The sequence below is a fragment of the Tachysurus fulvidraco genome, chromosome 2 (assembly GCF_022655615.1).
Source record: "Tachysurus fulvidraco isolate hzauxx_2018 chromosome 2, HZAU_PFXX_2.0, whole genome shotgun sequence".
In the NCBI taxonomy this organism is placed as follows: domain Eukaryota; kingdom Metazoa; phylum Chordata; class Actinopteri; order Siluriformes; family Bagridae; genus Tachysurus; species Tachysurus fulvidraco.
The window spans coordinates 27,666,131-27,686,485 of record NC_062519.1 but is presented as its reverse complement, the minus strand read 5'-3'; the positions used below and the strand labels follow the sequence as shown (position 1 = coordinate 27,686,485).

The window sequence follows — 20,355 nt, the reverse complement described above, 5'->3', positions numbered from 1 at the left end:
TAATGAAACCTTACTGTCCCTCTTGGCGTCCACGTGCAGATTAACCGTTAACTTGCCATTAAAGTTATGATGCCTTCGTTCCATGCCAGAGCAAAGGGCAGAAGGCCTGAGATTGTGAGGGAGAGGGACAAAGAGAGGAAGTGGTGTTGCTATCATTGTTGTAGTGAATAGCTTTTATTATTAATTTTAATATTTAATTTGTAAAATATTTTCACATTCCGCCTTGACTGTTTCTACAGTAAATAACTGAATAATATGGCATCTCCTGAACTCTACACTAAGGTAAGGATGGAAATCTGCTTGACATAGAGGTACTGGATGTAAGTCTTCATGAGATGGTAAAAGATTTCTTTCCAAAATAATTTTCTCTTAAAATCCTAGAATGAATTTGTAGCTCAGGGGAAAACCATACTTGTGGGTTTTTTTTATGTTCACTGAGTGTTTTAAGCTTAAGAGCCACAAGATTGGACAGGAATGAATGACTGGTGTTAATATTTAATGCATACGAATCTAATTTGTGCTGATGCTGGAGAAATGCTGTTACTGTGTTTATTTGTGTGCTGTTCAGAATGATAGTGTCAACCTTTCTTTCCTTAGAGAATTACAGTGGCAGATGTTTAGCTGAATATTCACTGTTCAAGTCTATTCTCCAAACATCCATATACAAAATGCATAGAATGAGTAATTTATAATTTTACATAAAGTTGTGATGAAATCGAAGAAGAATGTGATGTGGGAACTCACAGGCTATTATACTGTATGTCAACCACTCTATTCTAAAGGGAGCGTGTGTGTGGGTGCCGGATTCTGAAGAGGTGTGGGTGTGTGCTCAGCTCGAACAGGACTACCAACCTGGAGAACAGCAACTCACAATAAAACTCAGCGATGGCACAGTGAGACACATATGCACACATTCATATACCTCCATCATTAATGATATAATCCAGTACAACACTAATAGCAAACAATTTATCAAAAGCTATGGCTTCTTTGTTGAAAAAAAATTGAGCAAACATATTCCTTTCTTGAACAATAGATCATAATACTCAGACCAGTCTACTGCTGCTGTGGCAAATATTGTCCTTTTAACTTTCAACATACATTACACTATAATAATGTCTGATCCTGGAAGTACACCGTTTTTACAGTTTAGTAAAGGCAGATTTATGAGTCATGTCACGCTGTCAGTAGTCTCCATAACTACCGCATTTTACAACGTTGTTTCAACCGTAACATTATTAACTGTAGTGAAAAATCTGTATCAACATGCTGTTGAATATATAAAATAAATATAACCAGTTGAAATACCTCAGACAAAACTTAGTGAGATATCTGAAAATTATTTTAAAATATATAATTAAATGATGCAAAATTACAAGAAATATACAAATGTACATAGTGGCCATGATTGCACAGTGGTAGTGTTGCTGCCTCACAACTTTAGGGTTCCAGTTTAATACTGAGGTTGGATTATGGAGCATATTCTCCCTGTGTCCATGTTTGTTTAGGATTAGGTGAAATACCCAGATAGGAACTTTGTAAGTATGTGTGTTGCTTGGGGGAGTTCAATAAAAGAGGAGGATTAATCACATGTGAAGCATCTGTCCTGTGTCCATTAATAAGCCTCCAGATATTAATTCCATGTGCACATAACTAACAACAATTTCCTCTGAGTTCTCTACCTCTCAACTGACTCTGTTAACCGGATCTAGGTGTGTGTGTGTGTGTGTGTGTGTGTATGTGTGTGCGTGTGTGTGTGTGTGTGTGTGTGTGTGTGAGTGAGAGAGAGAGAGAGAGGTAATGGTAAACTGCAATGTGCTGGTATCCTATGTAAGGTGTATACTTGCCTTCTGCCTAGGATTTCTTGAGATCCACCAATAAAAGCCCTAACCCTCTGTAATTTTATTTTGCATTTGTATATATCCTCCTGGAATGACTGTAAAACTCATCTCCAGCTGTGGGCTCATAGAATTTTCTTTAATCCCACTAGTGATTACCCTTTTTATTCTTGTTTAGCAGATGCAGTACCCAGTGATGCCTCCTGCTGGTCTGCCCCCTCTGGGAAACCCAGATATACTGGAGGGTGAAAACAACCTAACAGCGCTCACCTTCCTGCATGAGCCTGCCGTGCTGCACAACCTACGTGTGCGGTTCCTCCACTACAACAGCATCTACACCTACTGTGGTGTGTGACCAGTTTACACACACACACACACACACACACACACACACACACACACACACACACACACACACACACACACACACACACACACACACACACACACACACACACACAAATTACATCCCAATTCAGAAACCTTTGAAGTGTGTATGCTTAAAACAGTTCAAAATCCCTGACTAATATTAAGTCCTCTTTCCGTTTTCTCTCAAAGGTCAAAATTCATGTTTTGTTGCTGATTAACTCAATATAAAAAGAAGAAAATGACTTTTCATTTAATATCTCTCTGTCAAATTTAATGTCCTTCAGAAGAGATCAAATCTCCCGTGACCATTGATATAACCACTATATAACCTCCTCAACAACATTTGTCAGATACAACAGAACCATTGAGAGCCATTATAGCGCCTGCTAAATTAATCTTCAAAATGATTAATACATGTCTTTAACAGATGCCTGAAATTATTCCTTGAAGTCTTGCACTTCATAATGTTGAGGAATCACAGTTAGTAATTTCTGTTCAGAATGGTTACAATAGATAGCAAACAGCTTTTACAGTCTCAGCTATATGTTCTGTTATAAAAGGGGCTAAAGTTCAATGTAAATTCCAATTCCATCAAATGATTCACATTTTTGAGCGTGGACACACTCAAGTGTCCCTCCCTGCAGAATCCTACCTCACTAAAGAACAACTGAAGCATCAACTCTTTTATTTCCTTCGCACTCTACCTTATTTAGGCATTGTGTTAGTTGCCCTGAACCCATATGAACAGCTGCCCATCTATGGAGAAGAGGTGATTGATGCATACAGCGGGCAGGACATGGCTGATATGGATCCTCATATTTTCTCCATAGCAGAGGACGCCTATCGTACCATGATCAGGTCAGTAGTAATTGTGGGACTGCAGGTATTAATCATATAGTATGAAATAATAATTAAAAAAAAGGATTCTGCCTGGTGCATATTTTTCATCATGCTCATTTTATCGCTTTTATAGAAACATCAATAATGGCTGAATAATTTGTATTACCAGGGCAGTAGCTGTAACATAGATCTGTAATCTGGAATTGCCATGATTGGCTATCTGCATTTAGCACACAAGTGCCTCAAAACTTTGGAATCTTAAATGTAAAAGTGTGGACAAAGTGGACAAAGCCAGTTTACTATTATTTCTGTAGAAAAATTTTATTCCTGTTCACTTAATGTGTGTCACCACACAGTAGTGTACTGAGTGTAAAAAACTTTTTTTATGTGAAGAGAGGAGAAAAACCAGTCCATTATCATTAGTGGTGAGTCAGGATCTGGAAAAACCGTGTCTGCCAAGTTCACCATGCGATACTTTGCTGTGGTTGGAGGAGCAGCTCAGCAGACCAGTGTAGAGGAGAAAGTCTTGGCCTCCAATCCCATCATGGAGGTAGTGGGGCAGACTTTTGTCTTGTGTTCTTTTATATTAATAAACATTTAGTGGAATTTTAGAGAGTATTAAAATCTACAATATTTTGCGTTGAAGGCCATTGGGAATGCTAAAACTACTCGAAATGATAACAGCAGCAGATTTGGGAAGTATATTGAGATCGGCTTTGGATCTAAAGGAGATATAATTGGAGCGAACATGAGGACTTACCTCTTGGAGAAATCTAGAGTTGTTTTTCAGGTAACTTAAATTTCACTAAAATCATGTGTACTACTGATATCTCCTCATTTTTATGGTTCATAATAAATTATATTAATTTTTGTTCCTTGTGTGTTTTAGGCCCCAGAGGAAAGGAACTATCACATTTTCTACCAGCTCTGTGCCTCCAGAGACCTACCAGAACTGAGGCTACTCAAACTAAGTAAGCTATAAATGTCTGTCAGAAGCAATATAATCCTGTCTGCATGTTTTTTTGCACAGATTAGATTTTGACCAGAAAATCTGAAACTCTTGTTCCTAGAAGCTGCAGAGGATTTTCGATACACTAACCAAGGACAAGATATAAACATTCCAGGTACAGATGATGCCATGGAGCTGGAGCACACTCGAAATGCTTTGACTGTTTTGGGTAAGACGTGCATGCATAACACACTGATTTGAACTGTTTTCATGTGTGATCTGATGTAATGTTGGTTCAACTCTGCAGGAGTTCCACTTGACCAGCAGATGGAGTTCTTTCAGATTTTGGCAGCTGTCCTCCATCTTGGAAACATTAATATCCAATCCAGTGGCAGAGGCGAACGTAGCTACATTAATGTGCGGGCATTATATAAATGTATATAAATACTATTTCTAAAATGTATATCCTTACAAACAGTGTTTGTGTGTGTGTGTGTGTGTGTGTGTGTGTGTGTGTGTGTGTGTGTGTGTGTGTGTGTGTGTGTGTGTGTGTGTGTGTGTGTGTGTGTGTGTGTGTGTGTGTGTGTGTGTGTGTGTGTGTGTGTGTGGTGTGTGGTGTGTGTGTGTGTGTGTGTGTGTGTGTGTGTGTGTGTGTGTGTGTGTGTGTGTGGTGTGTTATGTGTGTGTGTGTGTGTGTGTGTGTGTGTGTGTGTGTGTGTGTGTGTGTGTGTGTGTGTGTGTGTTGCCAGGAAGATGACCGATCTTTGGTGATCTTTTCCAAACTAATGGGGGTTGAAAGAACTCAGATGGCCCACTGGTTGTGCCATCAGCGTCTAGCTGTAGGTAGGGAGCTACTGGTAAAGCCTATGTCAGCCCAGAAGGCTAATGAGGCACGGGATGCTCTGGCTAAACATGTTTATGGGCAGCTGTTCACCTGGACTGTTCAAAGGCTGAACTCAGCTCTAAGGTCACACAGAGAGCAGCCTAAGACCTTTATAGGAGTGCTGGACATCTATGGGTGCGTTGGGAAATATACAGTAGGATAGTTTTACTCACGTCCAGTCCTTGATCTTTGCTGATTATTATGTAAGTAAGAAGTCCCTCTTTTTTTTTACAGGTTTGAGACCTTTGACAGAAACAGCTTTGAACAATTCTGCATTAATTATGCCAATGAGAAACTTCAGCAACAGTTCACCCGGGTAACGATTACAGACAAATGCCAAAAAATTGCCTTGTCAGGAGAGTTTGTTGAATTCATAGAATGTATTAATACATTTGTAATAATGTATTTTTTTTTTAAATTTATTTTTAACACTTTTTATTATGGTGGTGTAATGGGAATAATGATAGATAATGGAAAAAAGTGACACATTTCATCTCTTTTTCCCTAGACTATATTCCACTGCTGATATGTGTTTGTGTGTTAGTATTAGTGGTCTCTTGCATTACTATTATTATTATTATTATTATTATTATTATTATTATTATTATTATTATTATTATTATTGCAGCATGTGTTCCAGCTGGAGCAGGAGGAGTATGAGCGAGAGGAGCTACCATGGAACCGTATTGAGTTCAGTGATAACCAGCCATGCATCACCCTCATTGAGGGCTCTCTGGGTCTTCTGGACCTACTGGATGAGGAATGCAGAGTAAGTTGTCCTAAATAAGTGTTCCAGGTCTCATCTTTAGAGTCCAGTCTTCATCCAATCTAGATGTGGGATAGATTAAAAGATGTCAAAAAGGAGATGACAGTCTATCGTTTTGGAACCCCCTATTTATTGTGTGATTCAGGATTTTATTTTTTTTTTGCTTTCTCATACATATATGTATATATGTATATAAATATGGTCATTTTTAACCATGATTAACCATATGGCACCACACAAACAAGCTTTGCTGAAATCTGGTATTATTCTGATACCAGATTCCTAAAGGCTCCGATGAAAACTGGGCTCAAAAACTCTATGACCAGCACTTGAATCAAAGCCCCAACTTCAGTAAGCCGCGCATGTCCAATGCTACCTTTATTGTGCTCCACTTCGCTGACATGGTTAGACACACCAATTACAAATTTTATTCTCTTCTACTGTGTTTTAGTTTTACTGTGTTTAAATGCATATCTTTATATTTCTCTTTCAGGTCCAGTATGAATGTGAAGGGTTTTTAGATAAGAATCGTGACACGATATTTGAGGAACCTATTAATATAATGCGAGCCAGTCAGGTACAGATACTTTGCTTCTTCTACACCCTTTTGAAAAAGTGAAACCTGAACAATAATCTAAGAACATACCCTGTCTCTTTAGTTGGAGTTTGTTGCTGAATTGTTTAATCAAGGGTCAGCTGGGGGCCCTCTCTCTGCCTCTGTACCTGCGAGTGTGCATTCAGGAAAAAGAGCTCACCGTGAGCACAGACTGACAGTGGCTTTCCAGTTCCGCCAGTCTCTGCAGCTCCTGATGGACACTCTGAACAGCACCACCCCACATTACGTCCGCTGCATCAAACCCAACGACCTCAAACAGCCTTTCCTGTATGTATGCTGGGGTCTCTGGTTAAAAAATGTAACTGCTATCTTGAGTACTGTTTTGGGTAATCTGTCTCTTTCTGTCTCAGGTTTGATCCTAAAAGAGCAGTGCAGCAGCTGCGAGCCTGTGGTGTGCTGGAGACAATCCGAATCAGTGCTGCAGGCTACCCATCCAGGCAAAGTCAAAACTCTCATATGCAGCTAATTGTGTAGACAAGCTGAAATAGAAGATCACAACTCAACTGTGTAAAAAATGAAAGTGGAAATGCATAGTTAGAGAAAACAATAACCATCTAAAACTTATAATATGTTTTTTTTATGATTAAATCAAGTCATTTGATTAATTTGAGTCAACACATCAAAATTTAAACCACCATGTCAATCCACTCATTTAGTCAAAACATTTATTTCTGATCTTTAAAACAATTTTTCAGATTTTAGATAAAGCCAAACCTGTTTTTTTTGTTTTGTTTTTTTCTCCAGGTGGACATATGAGGACTTCTTCAATCGCTATAGAGTTCTCCTCCAAGTCTTGTCTGTTCAGGAAGATTTGCGGGCATCCTGCAGAAAGAAAATTCCTGCCCTTATCCCTGAACCTGAGCAGTACTGCTTTGGCAAGACAAAAATATTCTTTCGGCCAGGTCAGGTGGCCTTGCTGGAGAAGCTGAGGGCTGAGAGGCTACGGACAGCAGGGGTAAAGATCCAGAGCTGGATGAGAGGCTGGATCCAGCAACGACGCTACCTGCAGCTACGGTCGGCAACTTTAATTCTGCAAAGATACACCCGGGGAGCTCTGGCCCGCAGGTGACAATCTTTCATCCTCAAACAAGCTGATTCTAGTTTTAGTGCTAAATTGACAGAACCAGTGATGTCACAGGCTTAGGTGTAGCTCATGTTATTGTCATGAACATGATTAACAGTGTGAACAGTGTGCTGTGTTTTGAAAAATTTTTGATTTGTGAAAAAAGCTAAATTAAATATTATTAACATAAATCATCCAAAAGGAAATAATTGTTTTACCTGGTTTATGCAACTAAATACAAGCTTTAGGCTTTTTATGCTACTGCTAACACAATATTCTGTGAATAGCTAAGCAAGAACTAACTAGCTAATTGCAATAAAAAACATGTTTCTGTTAAACAGCAGTTGCAAATTTGCTGTTAGCATATTTTGCTTTGTTTTCAAAAACTATTACTGACTGAAGGAAATGTGAGCCACTGTTCTAAACTATTCTTTAGTTTTGTCTTCACTTCACTGTTTTGCTTTAATATTGTTTGTTAATGTGATGCTCTCTGATGTTAGATTGGCTTGGACTCTGAGGTACACACGGGCAACACTGGTCATTCAGAAGACATACCGTATGGTAATAGTAAGACACCGCTTCCTTACTGCCAGAAAGGCCGCAATAACTATCCAGGCCTTTGCCAGGGGCGTGCAGGCTCGCCGTAACTACAGACTGGTAACTGCTTTGTAAATCTTAAGAGAAAACCATTAAATATGTGATTAGATGTGAATTTGTTTATGTTGAGCTTATGATCTGTTCCATGTGTATAGGATTGCATAATAAATTCAAAGTGGTGTATCTTTAATGCTGTGGCTGTAGGTATTGATGGAGAAGGCAGCAGTTTGTCTGCAGTCGTGGGTGCGCTGCTGGCTTGCTCGTCGTTGGTTCAGGCGCATTAAAGCTGCGGTGGTGCTGATGCAGTGCTGTGTACGAAGGAGAGCTGCATGTATGGAGTTACGGAAGCTGCGAGCAGAGGCACGCTCTGTAGAGAGATACAGAGAGCTCAACAAGGGCATGGAGGTCAAACTCATGCAACTTCAGCTGCGTGTTGACCAACAGGTGAGGGAGGAGAAGATTTTTGAAACACTGGTTACAAAATTATTGTCAACCTTATTTGCACTTTAAATTTATTAGAACATTGCTATTCTAACCTATTTCTCTGTTGATTTGAACATCTTATTAAGTCATTTTCATAAAATGTTCCATCTATTGCCAAGTTTTAACCTCTTAACATAGGCAACCAATTTCAAGGCTAAAATTGCTGATATGTAAAGAAATCATGATTCCCTTCTCATTATATATGCTAAAGGCTCAGTCCAAAGGTCATAACAATTCTCTGTACTGTATGTGTTTGATGCATCTTAGGCTAGAGAACGTGCATCTCTTCGTGAATCTCTCCATGCTGAACGTGAGTCACACAATACAGAGGTGGAACAGCTGCGCTCAACTCTGCTCAATCTAAAGCAGCAGCTCCAGGAGCAGAGCCAAGCTGTTCCAGTTTTTACCGCCAAACAGGAGGAGGAGAAGAGGAAAGCTGAGGAGAGAGCAGCTCAGGAGATTCACAGGCTCACACAGGTCTGTGTGTCCACTATATCTCAGAACCTGCCATGAGTCTGTGGAGAACTGTTCAGCCTCAGTAATGTAGAGTCCATGTTGCATGTTTCTCTCCTTATGTTAAATGTATGTGCTTTGCTGTTTTAACTTTTTTCCTTTTAGGAGATGGAAGTTTTGAAAGTAGAGAGGGACTCTTTGCTAAAGGAAAGAGATGCTCTATCCATTCGTATATGTGAGCAGCAGAAAATTCAAGAAGGTAACTAGTGGCCTAGTTTTACACACCTTAACCTGGTTTATTGTTTTGACTGACAAGCACACAGGCCATGTTTCCTACCCTGGAAATGAAAGACTTTGCTTTGTGTGTGTGTGTGTGTGTGTGTGTGTGTGTGTGTGTGTGTGTGTGTGTGTGTGTGTGTGTGTGTGTGTGTGTGTGTGTGTGTGTGTGTGTGTGTGTGTGTGTTAGAGAGCAACCAGCAATTGGTCTCACAGGCAGGCGAAGCGATACAGGTGGAGCTGGAAGAAGAGAGGAGGAGATATCAGGGCTTGCTGAGGGAGTTTACTCGCTTAGAGCAGAGATACGACAACCTGAGAGACATGAGCATGCTCCCTACTGCTGAGGTACTGTTTCTACAGACAGTTGGGAAGAGAGAGAATTCTGCTGCAGTGTTGTTTCTCTTCTGAGATGTCTAGGTTGTTGTCTAGGATGTTTCTTGTCTAGGTGAAATTTACCTAGTGTAGGTAAAACTTGATATGAGATTCATACTCTCCATTATTTTTTGTATGAAAGCTGATTTACATGCATGTGTCTGTACAGCTGCAGCATTGGTCTGGACACAAAAGGACCGATTCCACTCAGAGTATTTCTGTGGACCCTGTTTCTCCCATCTCTCCATCCTTTGGCAGCTACCCTGACTTTTCCTCTTATGAGGAGAGCAGGAGGATCAGTGTCACCTCACCTTGTGACAGGAGGCTCAGCAGCACAGAAGGACCTTTGGTGAGACCAGGCACCACTCTCAGAATCATGTTTTTAATTAATTTGTCCAGTCAAGCACATCAAGCTTGTTCAGTCATGATCCTGGATATCAGGTTTATTTAAATTATTTACACCTGTTATATATAATTTGTCAACCATTCTCAGACCAGTTGAGTTTATGCTGCTGGTGTCAGACATTAGGTGTTTCTGTGGGTTTACTTACTGTGTACATTTACTAGCCATATTATTAGATACACCTACTTTGTTGGTCCACCTGTTTTCAGTATAAATATCATTTAGATCCTCCTCTGTTGTTCTTCATCAGTGTCTGTTTCTGACCACAGCATCACTGTTCATTTTTCACTTCAATCTATTTTTATAGCACTTTTAACAAATACAGGTTAATAGAAATCTAAATAGAAGTCTAAATTTGTCACTATTAATCAGAGGTAAAGATGGCAAGGATTAAAGCTTGAAAGAGAACCTGTGCTCTTCTGGATGACACTGGATCTGTTCGCTGGATATTATTATTTACATGTATTTTGTGTCCAGACACTTGTATTCAAGGTGTCTTAAAATTGAGAAAGAAAAAAACATCCCCAAAGGCCTTGGGCTTTGGAGGATCACATAGAAAAAAACATATTTCCTTGGGAAAATTTCATGATGATTTAGAACAGAAAATAAATAGAACCGAATAGGATCTCAACAGCAGTGGCCCCGTGATAATCTTATTAAACTATTTCCCATAGATTAGGATACATTATGGAAACTGGCCAACAAAGTGCACCTATATAGTCAGTTTAACTGATAAAATGGCAAATGTTCAGACTCAATTTTAACCCAGCGCATGACTGAATTGCTTTTATACTGTACTGCATTGGATATAGAATGCATTAATGGAAGAATTTGGAGTGACAAAGGACACAGGAGGAAAAATGCAAGGAGAAGATCTTCACCATGCTTACAATGCTGTCAGGGTGGCAAACAAGTCAGTTTCATCTCACTGAATATTTATCTTATTGAATGTTGAATACTTAGAAGAATACAAAGTTATTTTTATTATTTTTAAATTAATGTGATGCAAATAAATATAAACATTTCATATTTATTTGTAAAATGAAATTTTTGTTGAGTTGCTATTGGTTAAAACAAAATAATTCTTACCAATTTTCAGCCACTTTTCATTGCTGATAATAATTTGGCTGCTTTTTAATTGTTGTGTGGAGAATCACAGATATAAAACTTACATCTGCACATTTGAAACATAACTTTTCTGTACATGCAGATTCTGTACTGATAGCACACAACAATTACACATGAATATTCTGTTTCTTTAATCTTATTTCTAGTCATACTTATTTTAGTGTATATTTTTTCGAATTACTTTACATATATATATACACACACACAACATGCTGGGTTTTTATTTCATTGCAAGTTGTATATTGTATAAAACAGTGTACATGACAAATAAAATCTTGAATATCGAATTGTGAATAATATATACACGTAGAATGTATTAAAGGACTTGTGTGTGTGGAGTGTGACAGCAGTGTTACGTGTTGCTACAGGTTTCTGGAGAAGCAGCTGCTGGCTCAAAGAGCTGAGCACGAGCAGGAGAAAACTGCACTTATTCAGCAGCTCCAGGAAGCCCAAACTAGAAATGCTCCGGTTAACCAAGAGCAGAAGGTGATCATCTGCATCAACTTCACTCACAGCTTCTCTTCTTTAGCATCTATCTGCAGTGAAGCTGGCTCTTCTCCACTAAACCCTATTGTTAGTTTTAGCTTGATGACTATATGTTTGTGTTTAGGAGCTAATGGAGCAGCTGGAGGTTCAGGAACAGGATTGCTGTAGAATGAGGAGGGAACTAAAGGAGCTGAAAAATACAGTGACACTCAGACGAATTCTTTCATTTGCAGGTCTGTCAGATATAAAAGAAAGACACATATACACACACAAGATACACAGTTTAAATGTGACAGTATAACTTGGCTCTTCTCAGGCACAACCATGTCGACAAGTCAGAATACTGTGAATTCACCACAACACACGAGCTTGGCTCTGACTGGACTTCTGGAGTGTAGGAAGAAAGATGAGAGCAAACTGATAAAAAACCTAATTACAGGTACATACCCAACACACTCAGACACCAATCACAGTCTGTTTGCAGTACGGTTCCTACATTACATACATGCATGCCTGAATTCTTTGAGCCTGATGCTAATTTTAAGAAGCTAAAATGACAGCTGAAGTATGTTAAATCTTTAGTCCCCCTCCTCTCTAACTCACAAATACTTCTGCTTCTGTATGACACAGCTGTTTAAAGGTTACACCCTATCATCCAAAAACTGTGAGCTGTAACTACAGTAAAATGTCTTTAAACACTTCAGTGTCTATAAGTGCTGTGCTGTGTCTAATACTTCAAAATAGTATTACACTTACCACTTACAAGTGCAATTTTCTTTTAGAACATTTCAAAAGGACTGTACAACCCTAATTGTGATAAATTATATGTTGGTATACACCTTCTGCTGAATGCACACACACACGGTCATGACTCGGGGTAAGGAAGCGGACCCAAACACAGGACAGCCAAATCAACAGGGTTTAATAACAAAAGGACATGAAACACCACACGGACTAGAGACAGGACAAAGACAACAGTACAAGGCAACGCGGCACAGTTAAATACACAAGGTAATCACACTAGGAAACAGGTGTGTAGACAGGGAGGAGCAGACGAACAGATGCACGTGGCCAAAGTCCGGGCTGAGTCCTGACACAAGCACACACACACACACACACACACACACACACACACACACACACACACACACACACACACACACACACACACACACACACACACACACACACACACACACACACACACACACACAAAATACAATATAAATAATACTACCTTTATGTCATTACTGAATGTCTCAGTGTAGTATTGTGTTTTTTCTGTAGATGTACGAGTGGATGTGGCTCTGTCTCTGGCACCTGGACTAGCAGCAAAACTCCTCTTCCTGTGCGTGCGTCAGGCAGACTGCAGCAGGGACGAGGCTCGAGCCCGAGGCCTCTGTACTACCACAGTGACTGCCATTAAAGCAGCCCTAAAAGTAAAAGAACACACAAACACACTTTGCCAAAAAATAGTTTGATTACGAACTCTGCCAGATAACTGAAAATCTTTATAGTTCTGATAGTAGCATGGAAACCTCATAAATATGCTTAACTTAAATATTAAGCTGTGATGCTGATGGCTTTGTAGGATTTCTTTATCTTTGTCTTACTTTCTATCAAACCGTCATATTTATTACTTCAAGCAGGATCAGTTCTAACAGTATACGTTATTGGACTATTTTTGAGAGGGGTCTTATGGGAGATGTCATTCAAGGAATGAGGTCATACAGAGATGATGATGCAGCAGTACTATATGCAGACTTATGTAGACTTTATTTTTGTTTCTTGCTTTAGAAGCACAGAGGTGATTTGGAGATGATGGCGCTGTGGCTGAAGAACGCTTACCTACTTAAAGACCTGCTTACTCAGCATTCACTCACACAGGTCCCAGCTGCTCGCTGTTTCCATGTGCTAACTATTTCAGTCTAAGCAACTTATGCCAGCAGTAATATCAGTAATACAGTGCATGACAAAGCAAAGATTTTCAACTAACACTCTGGTAGTTTTGCAACCTAAACTTTATTTACTGTGTAGACCAAAAACAGCAATTCTGAATGGTGTCCTAGTGCTGAGAGGGCATTCAAAACAACCTTAAAATTCAAATTTAAGGACATTATATAATGCAAATCCAAAGCTACAATAGTTATACTCTAATACATATCTGTACCAACAACTGCCCTCAGTTAAAGTGATTTTCATAGTATTTGTAGTATTAATTGGTTTTATTATGGTTCTTTTAATGCAAGGTCTAGGTTTAAAAATACTTTTCTGTGGTAATTGTTTGTAAGTTACACATGCAGAACATATTCTCTACAGCTAATTTATAATTGTTATTATGGGAGGAAATGTTGGACTGTCTTAAATGTTGAGCTATTAAACATGAAATGATTTTTGTGGCTAAATAGGGTACAGGGAGAACAGAGGATGTGCTTCCTCTGCAGGTCGAGCTAAAGGAGCAGGTACGAATGCTCGGTGATGTGTGTATTCAGGCATACCAGCAGCTTGTCTTCATCTCTGAGATCCGTCTGCAGCCCATCATTGGTACAGTTCTCTCATTATAGCACCTCACTGTTGCATATAGAACTTTTATTTTGGTTGTCTCATAGACAGTGATATCACAAGAACATGTAAACATGATGGGGTGTGCTGTTATAGGAAAATGTGTTAATGGTACCACCTCAAGTTACAGCACATCCTAGTCTTTTTTTTAAATTATTAATTCTTGTGACCACTTATTATTATAGCAGTCATTCTATAATCAGTCTTCTTTTCCCTCTTGATGGTAATAAATCCTAAAGTCTGTCCCAAGGCAGAAAACTGGAGACTTTTTCCATACATGTTATATTAAAAACTATGTACATTTTATCACTTTGGAATAATGTTAAATAATAAATAATGAGTGATGGGAATAATAGAATAACAGAATTACTGCTGTTATTCTGAGGCTTTTTGAACTAACATTTTGTTTCAATTTGCTTCAGTCCCAGCAATGTTAGAGAGTGAGACCATCCCAGGCCTGTCTGGAGCTGTGGTAAAGCTGGCCACCTCTCGTAAGTGTGTGGGTCCAGACCCACGGTATGCAGGCTCTTTGGATGGGATCAACATGGCGACTGTCCTGAGGGAGCTGGGAGCTCTGCACACTGCAATGGTGCGACAGGAGCTTCCCTCAGCACTGCTCGAGCAAGCTTTCCGCCAGGTCACACACCTGCTCGCTGCCTGCTCGCTCAACAGCCTGATACTGCGCAAAGACATGTGCTGCTGGAACCGTGGCCTGCTGATTCGGTCAGCAATATTTAATGCTGAAAATCCATAAAACAGACTAGAGCTGAAATTGTAAAAAGGTATAGAGTATAAAAACATATTTTCATAACAGCTTCAGACACAAACACTGTTAACACAGGAAGTGTTACCTCAAACAAAAAAGATTGACGTAAGTGTTTGAGAACTGCATAAGAAGTTCACATACTAGTATATTTTATACATATAGATTTGATTATAAAACAGTTTTAGTGCTATCCTTACAGCAGCATTTCCAAACACCTCACTTAATCAATACACTACACAATACATCAACAGCAACATCACTTTCCAATTCTTTTTTCACTGTTTCTACTTTCTCAGCTATAATGTGAGTTTGCTGGAGGAGTGGCTGAGGAGTCGTGGGCTGCAGACAAAGGGAGCTGCAGCCTCACTGGAGCCCCTCATTCAGGCAGCACAGCTCCTCCAAATGAGCAAGAAATCAGAGGCTGACGCACAGGCCATAGTTAACACCTGCAATACTCTGTCCAGCCAGCAGGTGGTGCACCTGGATTTGATATAATGCTCCTGTAAAGACGGGTATGTGTAATTGTGCTGTATGCTAATAGTAATATTTTGTTTCGCAGGTTGTGAAGCTTTTATCACAATACACCCCACAGAGTGATGCTGAAGAGAGAGTCACACTCCGTTTTATTCGCATTGTTCAGGTAAAAATGCATGTTTTATTCAGCAAACATGCGTGCATGCTCATTGGAGAATGATAAGTTTGTATATTTATATGAATGGATGAAGAGTGCATGCTCGTTGGAGAATGTTTGTATATTTATATGAATGGATGAAGAGTGCATGCTCGTTGGAGAATGTTTGTATATTTATATGAATGGATGAAGAGTGCATGCTCGTTGGAGAATGATAAGTTTGTATATTTATATGAATGGATGAAGAGTGCATGCTCGTTGGAGAATGATAAGTTTGTATATTTATATGAATGGATGAAGAGTGCATGCTCGTTGGAGAATGATAAGTTTGTATATTTATATGAATGGATGAAGAGTGCATGCTCGTTGGAGAATGATAAGTTTGTATATTTATATGAATGGATGAAGAGTGCATGCTCGTTGGAGAATGATAAGTTTGTGAACGGGGTTCGCCAGGGCCTGTTGAAGGGGCGTGCGGATGGAAACCCCGCAGGACTACTGCTGGACATCAAGAGTTTTTTCCCCGTCACCTTCCCGCACACGCCGCCTTCACCAATCAGCGCCGAGCAGCTGCACATCCCGGAAGCTCTCAAGATCACCTTCCTGCGTAGAGTCTGAAGGAAGACATCTCGGACAGCACGTGCACTTCACACATATTCGTGTAGCCCTCATCTAACGTTTACATTCAGATATATTTGGGGGATTCGATTTCTAATTGTTTTTTTTTCTATAGATATTTTTGTTATACGACTATTGATTTAGTTGTCATATTATTGTACGTGCCAGTGATCACTAATTGTGGAATATAATAATAATAATAACAACAACAACAATAATAATAACAACAATAATAACAAAGGCAAATTATTTTATTTATAACCATTTATTTCATATATTTATGACCATTTATTAAGTAGAAACACAGCAAAAATGCTATTAGTTTCACTTTCTTCCCCAATAAGAACAATAATAGTTAGAAAAACAGAAATTATAAACATCTGTGTATAAAAAAAAACTCTCATGCTAGTACTCTGTATCACTACACATCAGTAATACAGATTTATATATTCACAAGCCTTCCAAAAATAGAAAATAATACCAAATATCAAAATAAATAACAAAAAGACAACATTTTGAAAAACACATCAAAGACATGCTGGCACAAGAGAGATCTTTTCCAACATGCACTGCTTCCTATCTACAGTCATGGTTTGGGTGAGGTCAGACTGTGCTGTGCTGTGTGTGTGTGTGTGTGTGTGTGTGTGTGTGTGTGTGTGTGTGTGTGTGTGCATGTGTGTGCGTGTGAGTGTGTGAGTGTGTGTGTGTGAGTGAGTGAGTTTGTGAGAAAGCATGAAAGCGTGATCTCTGTGTGCTTTGTTTACATGCTCTCACTTGTTTATGCTTCTAGTTCTTATTGACAGTCACTTTGGCGTCTCACACAGCTTCACATTCTCTCACATCTGTGCAGCATTCATTTGTCCTGCATTCTGCAAATGTTTCCCTCGTAAAACAGTCTCGATTCAAAAGAATCAGAAATAAAATTGTAAAAAACTTACTGTATACTTATTGTAACATAATTAAGATCAATAAACCATGACATCATTGTTGGTATTAATAATCCACAATGTAAACAATAATTATTACTTAAACCTAAGTCTACACCTAGTGATTTGACATTTTAAAAAAATGTTAGTTGTATCAGTAATTTGAGGAATTGGTTTAAAATAACTAATTTATAAATTTACCAGATCTCCAAATGGTTCTTTGATTGGTAGTGCACTTTCTAGAACTTTCCCCCAGACACATTTTAAAGCGAGGCAACATCTCGCTGTTCAAAACAATCCACATCGAATTAGGGGACGTCTCAATGAATAATTAAAGCCACAGCTGGAAATAAGTCAGATTTCTCACATTCTTACACTGATGCTAGCACAGATACTGGTGATCTTGGTGTTTTAGGTCAGACTTCACATCTCTTATCTTTTCAACTAGATATGATGTGGTTTAGCTACAGAGCTCTTAATTTAATATCCTAGTCTATCTAAAGCCAGTAGGCTTCCTATGAAATGATCTAATACATTATTTGCTTTGCTTAGATGCCTAACATGATACATTTTTGTAAGCTGTGATAGAAATAAAAACCGAATAGATAAAGATCGGAGGGACCAGCAAGCTTGAATCTTGAATGGCCTCCACCTACATGTAGAGTGAACTACAAAGTCTTGCCATTTTGAGTTAATCTGCCTTTTGGGTCAGATTTGAACAAATATTTTAAATACTTAATTAAAATATCTGTTTGGCTTTCAGTTAGGGGTTTATATGTCTCTCAACATTTAATTATATGTTAATACCCAAAGGCATTGCCAAAATTGCCACTGAGTGAACTGTTTTCTTTCCTGCTATATAGCTGTGTCTCAAATAGCATTCTATGCACTGTAGGATATATACTGTGCACCAGTTACCGCCGTATGTAATACTTAATTTTTTAGGATATCAGAAATGCGACTTAATGACTGTAAAGTTATTCAGGTCAATATTTAAACTCATTGATATAAAGCAGCGTTCTCATTGTGTATCAGCCTTTCATTAAAATATAAATTGCAGCATAAGGTGCCTCCCTTTTTAACATACAATAGGCTGTGAACACCGCAAAAAAGTTATGTCAAAACAATTTTTGTTAGTTTTAGTAAACGATTAAAGTATATCATTAAAGTTATTTTGGTGATTTTTTCACTGTGAGCTAGCTCGCGATAAAACTATGCGATTTCCGACATAGCTAATGTTCCTTGTGTTTGATATCTAGGGAATGCAAATAAGTGAGATGTTTTAATGTTGGTTGCCTAAATTTGAAGCTCTAGCAGCACTCAACAGATCTCGTTCGTCCTGAAGATAAACCACACAGTCCTCCCAAGCTTTAATCAGTCATTATCTCTGACCTCCACTGTGAAACACTTCAGAACACTAAGGGCTGATATAGCTACATTCCCAGTACTGACTTCTAAATATCTGGAAATAAAGGGGTATGATCAATGCAGATATGTATTTATCTGGTTAAACAAGCACAGAGTCTACATACACTTTGTGCTTTTGTAACCCATAGATGGGTGGCAAGATCATGGGGGTTGCTATGGCAACAGCAGTGGAATTATTCTGAACTGAAGATAATTTCTTTTGCTGATGTGTCTCCTGGTAGGGAAATTATGTAAAAACAGATGCTACTTTATAAAAGTAAACAATGCAAATGAGTCACTTAGTCACTTCTCAAATTTGACGTTCACTATATTTGCACCTGAACCACACCCCACACTGCCTTCTTTATTTATAAAGTCTCAGTCATGCACTCACTTTATACACCACACATGCAAGGCACACATGCTCACACACAAAGAAACTGATACAAAACTCCAAAAACTGGACATAAGGGAGGAATGGCACTGGGTTTAAAGAAATACTTCACCCAAACATGCCAACATTGATAACAGTAAATCAAATGATTAAGGGCTAATAGTAGCAGTAGTGGCATTTTGTGAAACCTTCTCAACATTAGCTTCCAAGGTCTTCAGTTAATGTTTGCCTACATTAGCACAACAAATGCTTAAATTGATGTCAGCCGCCAATACATTGCTTTCTCCTGATTCACATCATTCCCAGTGGGATGTAAAGAATTATCAAAGTAATATTGGTCAATTGCTTTGTGAAATGTATTTGGTCCCAGCTACTTGCACCACAAGCAATGGTTTCACTGTATAATAATGTTCTTGTGCTTGATCTAAAAGTTTGCATAATTTTAAAAAACATTGGCCCCATTAAACAGTGTGCCTTTCAGAAGTAGTGGAAAAAGACATTTCACTGAGAACAAAAGAGAAAAACCCTGACACTGAGACACCCATGTGGAGGTGCAGGAATGATTGTAAAATGAACAAGGCAGTTAGAGACAAGATTTCCACAGACATCATTATCAGATATTAAACAAGGGAGTTGGGGTATTAGGGCTCTGGGAGGCATCAATGGCACTACATATAGCAACCCTGCTTTCACTCAGGTATATTTCTGCTCTGTACCTTTTCCCAAAAAAGGATCCATTTAAACATCTTTCAATATGATGGCAGACAATATTATCATATATATTATTGAAAGAATATTTGCAATTTTTATATATTTATGTATGAATAACTAGATAAATATGTTCTTTTAATATCTTTTAACCATGAGGTTTTGTCATATAATATGTACTTTTGAAAATCAAGGACACCACAAAGATGAACTATTATAGAGATACAAGGTTTTATACCTGTATCTTTTTATGTACTGCAATTTGCTTGTCAGACAAGCCTCATAGCAGGTTATGGCAGTGTCTTAGGCATCACTATCATGTGCGACTGGTCCAGTATAATCTGCAGAGAGTGTGTGTTTGTGTTAGCTGTCTGTTTTAGTGCAACACTCAACAGAAAAAGGAGGTGGGCAGTCATTTTGTAAATCTGCAATTTCTTCATTAATACCTTTAGCTCCCTCTGCCCTCCTCAGCTGAGCGCTGGTCTGACTTGAGCTTGACAAACTCCTTGGCCACGTCATCATTGTTGCGCTGTGAGAGAATGCGCAACACAGTCAGGCCCGTTTCGTCCATGTGGATGCGTTTGGAGAGAGGGAGCCAGCATGCCACACTACCCCGTGGTGCCACATCCTTCAGCTGCAGCACGGCCATGCCCACAGTGCGGTCCTCACGCGCAAAGCAGTAATCCTTCACACACACCTGCAGCTCATAACACTCTGGTCCCACCTCATTACTCAGCGTGCTATAGTCAAGGTTAGAAATACAGGCCTCAGGTTTTATCAAGAACAATGCTAATATATCCTGAACATGTAAATACACTAAT

The 20,355-nt window shown here is 38.9% G+C and overlaps 2 protein-coding genes across 13 annotated transcripts in view; one reads left to right on the top strand and one right to left on the bottom strand.

Moving 5' to 3' along the window:
* Window positions 1–106: 106 nt before the first annotated feature.
* Window positions 107–16,377, top strand: si:dkey-110c1.10 (unconventional myosin-Vb). 3 transcript variants are annotated; one of them, XM_047810032.1, is made up of 34 exons: window positions 107–282; window positions 783–893; window positions 2,020–2,185; window positions 2,921–3,065; window positions 3,441–3,597; window positions 3,694–3,837; window positions 3,937–4,018; window positions 4,118–4,225; window positions 4,304–4,413; window positions 4,746–5,014; window positions 5,114–5,195; window positions 5,508–5,648; window positions 5,924–6,049; window positions 6,139–6,222; window positions 6,305–6,528; window positions 6,612–6,698; window positions 7,006–7,326; window positions 7,825–7,981; window positions 8,126–8,365; window positions 8,672–8,881; window positions 9,023–9,116; window positions 9,324–9,478; window positions 9,675–9,854; window positions 10,721–10,821; window positions 11,405–11,522; window positions 11,647–11,755; window positions 11,839–11,961; window positions 12,810–12,961; window positions 13,320–13,409; window positions 13,931–14,066; window positions 14,507–14,807; window positions 15,147–15,321; window positions 15,410–15,490; window positions 15,890–16,377. In XM_047810032.1, exons 1-34 carry the CDS (start codon window positions 256–258, stop codon window positions 16,097–16,099), a joined length of 5,016 nt encoding a protein of 1,671 aa, XP_047665988.1. In that variant the 5' UTR covers window positions 107–255; the 3' UTR covers window positions 16,100–16,377. The 3 variants fall into 3 exon arrangements, with proteins under 3 accessions (XP_047665988.1, XP_027025840.2, XP_047665987.1); XM_027170039.2 differs by having other exon boundaries at window positions 2,017–2,185; window positions 15,938–16,377; XM_047810031.1 differs by having other exon boundaries at window positions 2,017–2,185.
* Window positions 16,378–16,722: 345 nt separating this feature from the next.
* unc13a (unc-13 homolog A (C. elegans)) overlaps window positions 16,723–20,355 on the bottom strand; it is a 39,400-nt gene continuing 35,767 nt past the window's right edge. For all 10 annotated transcript variants that reach the window (XM_027169900.2, XM_027169898.2, XM_027169901.2 and 7 more), the window contains one exon: window positions 16,723–20,274. In XM_027169900.2, coding sequence (XP_027025701.1) covers window positions 19,983–20,274 — 292 coding nt within the window. In that variant the 3' untranslated portion in view covers window positions 16,723–19,982. The remainder of the gene's footprint in view (window positions 20,275–20,355) is intronic.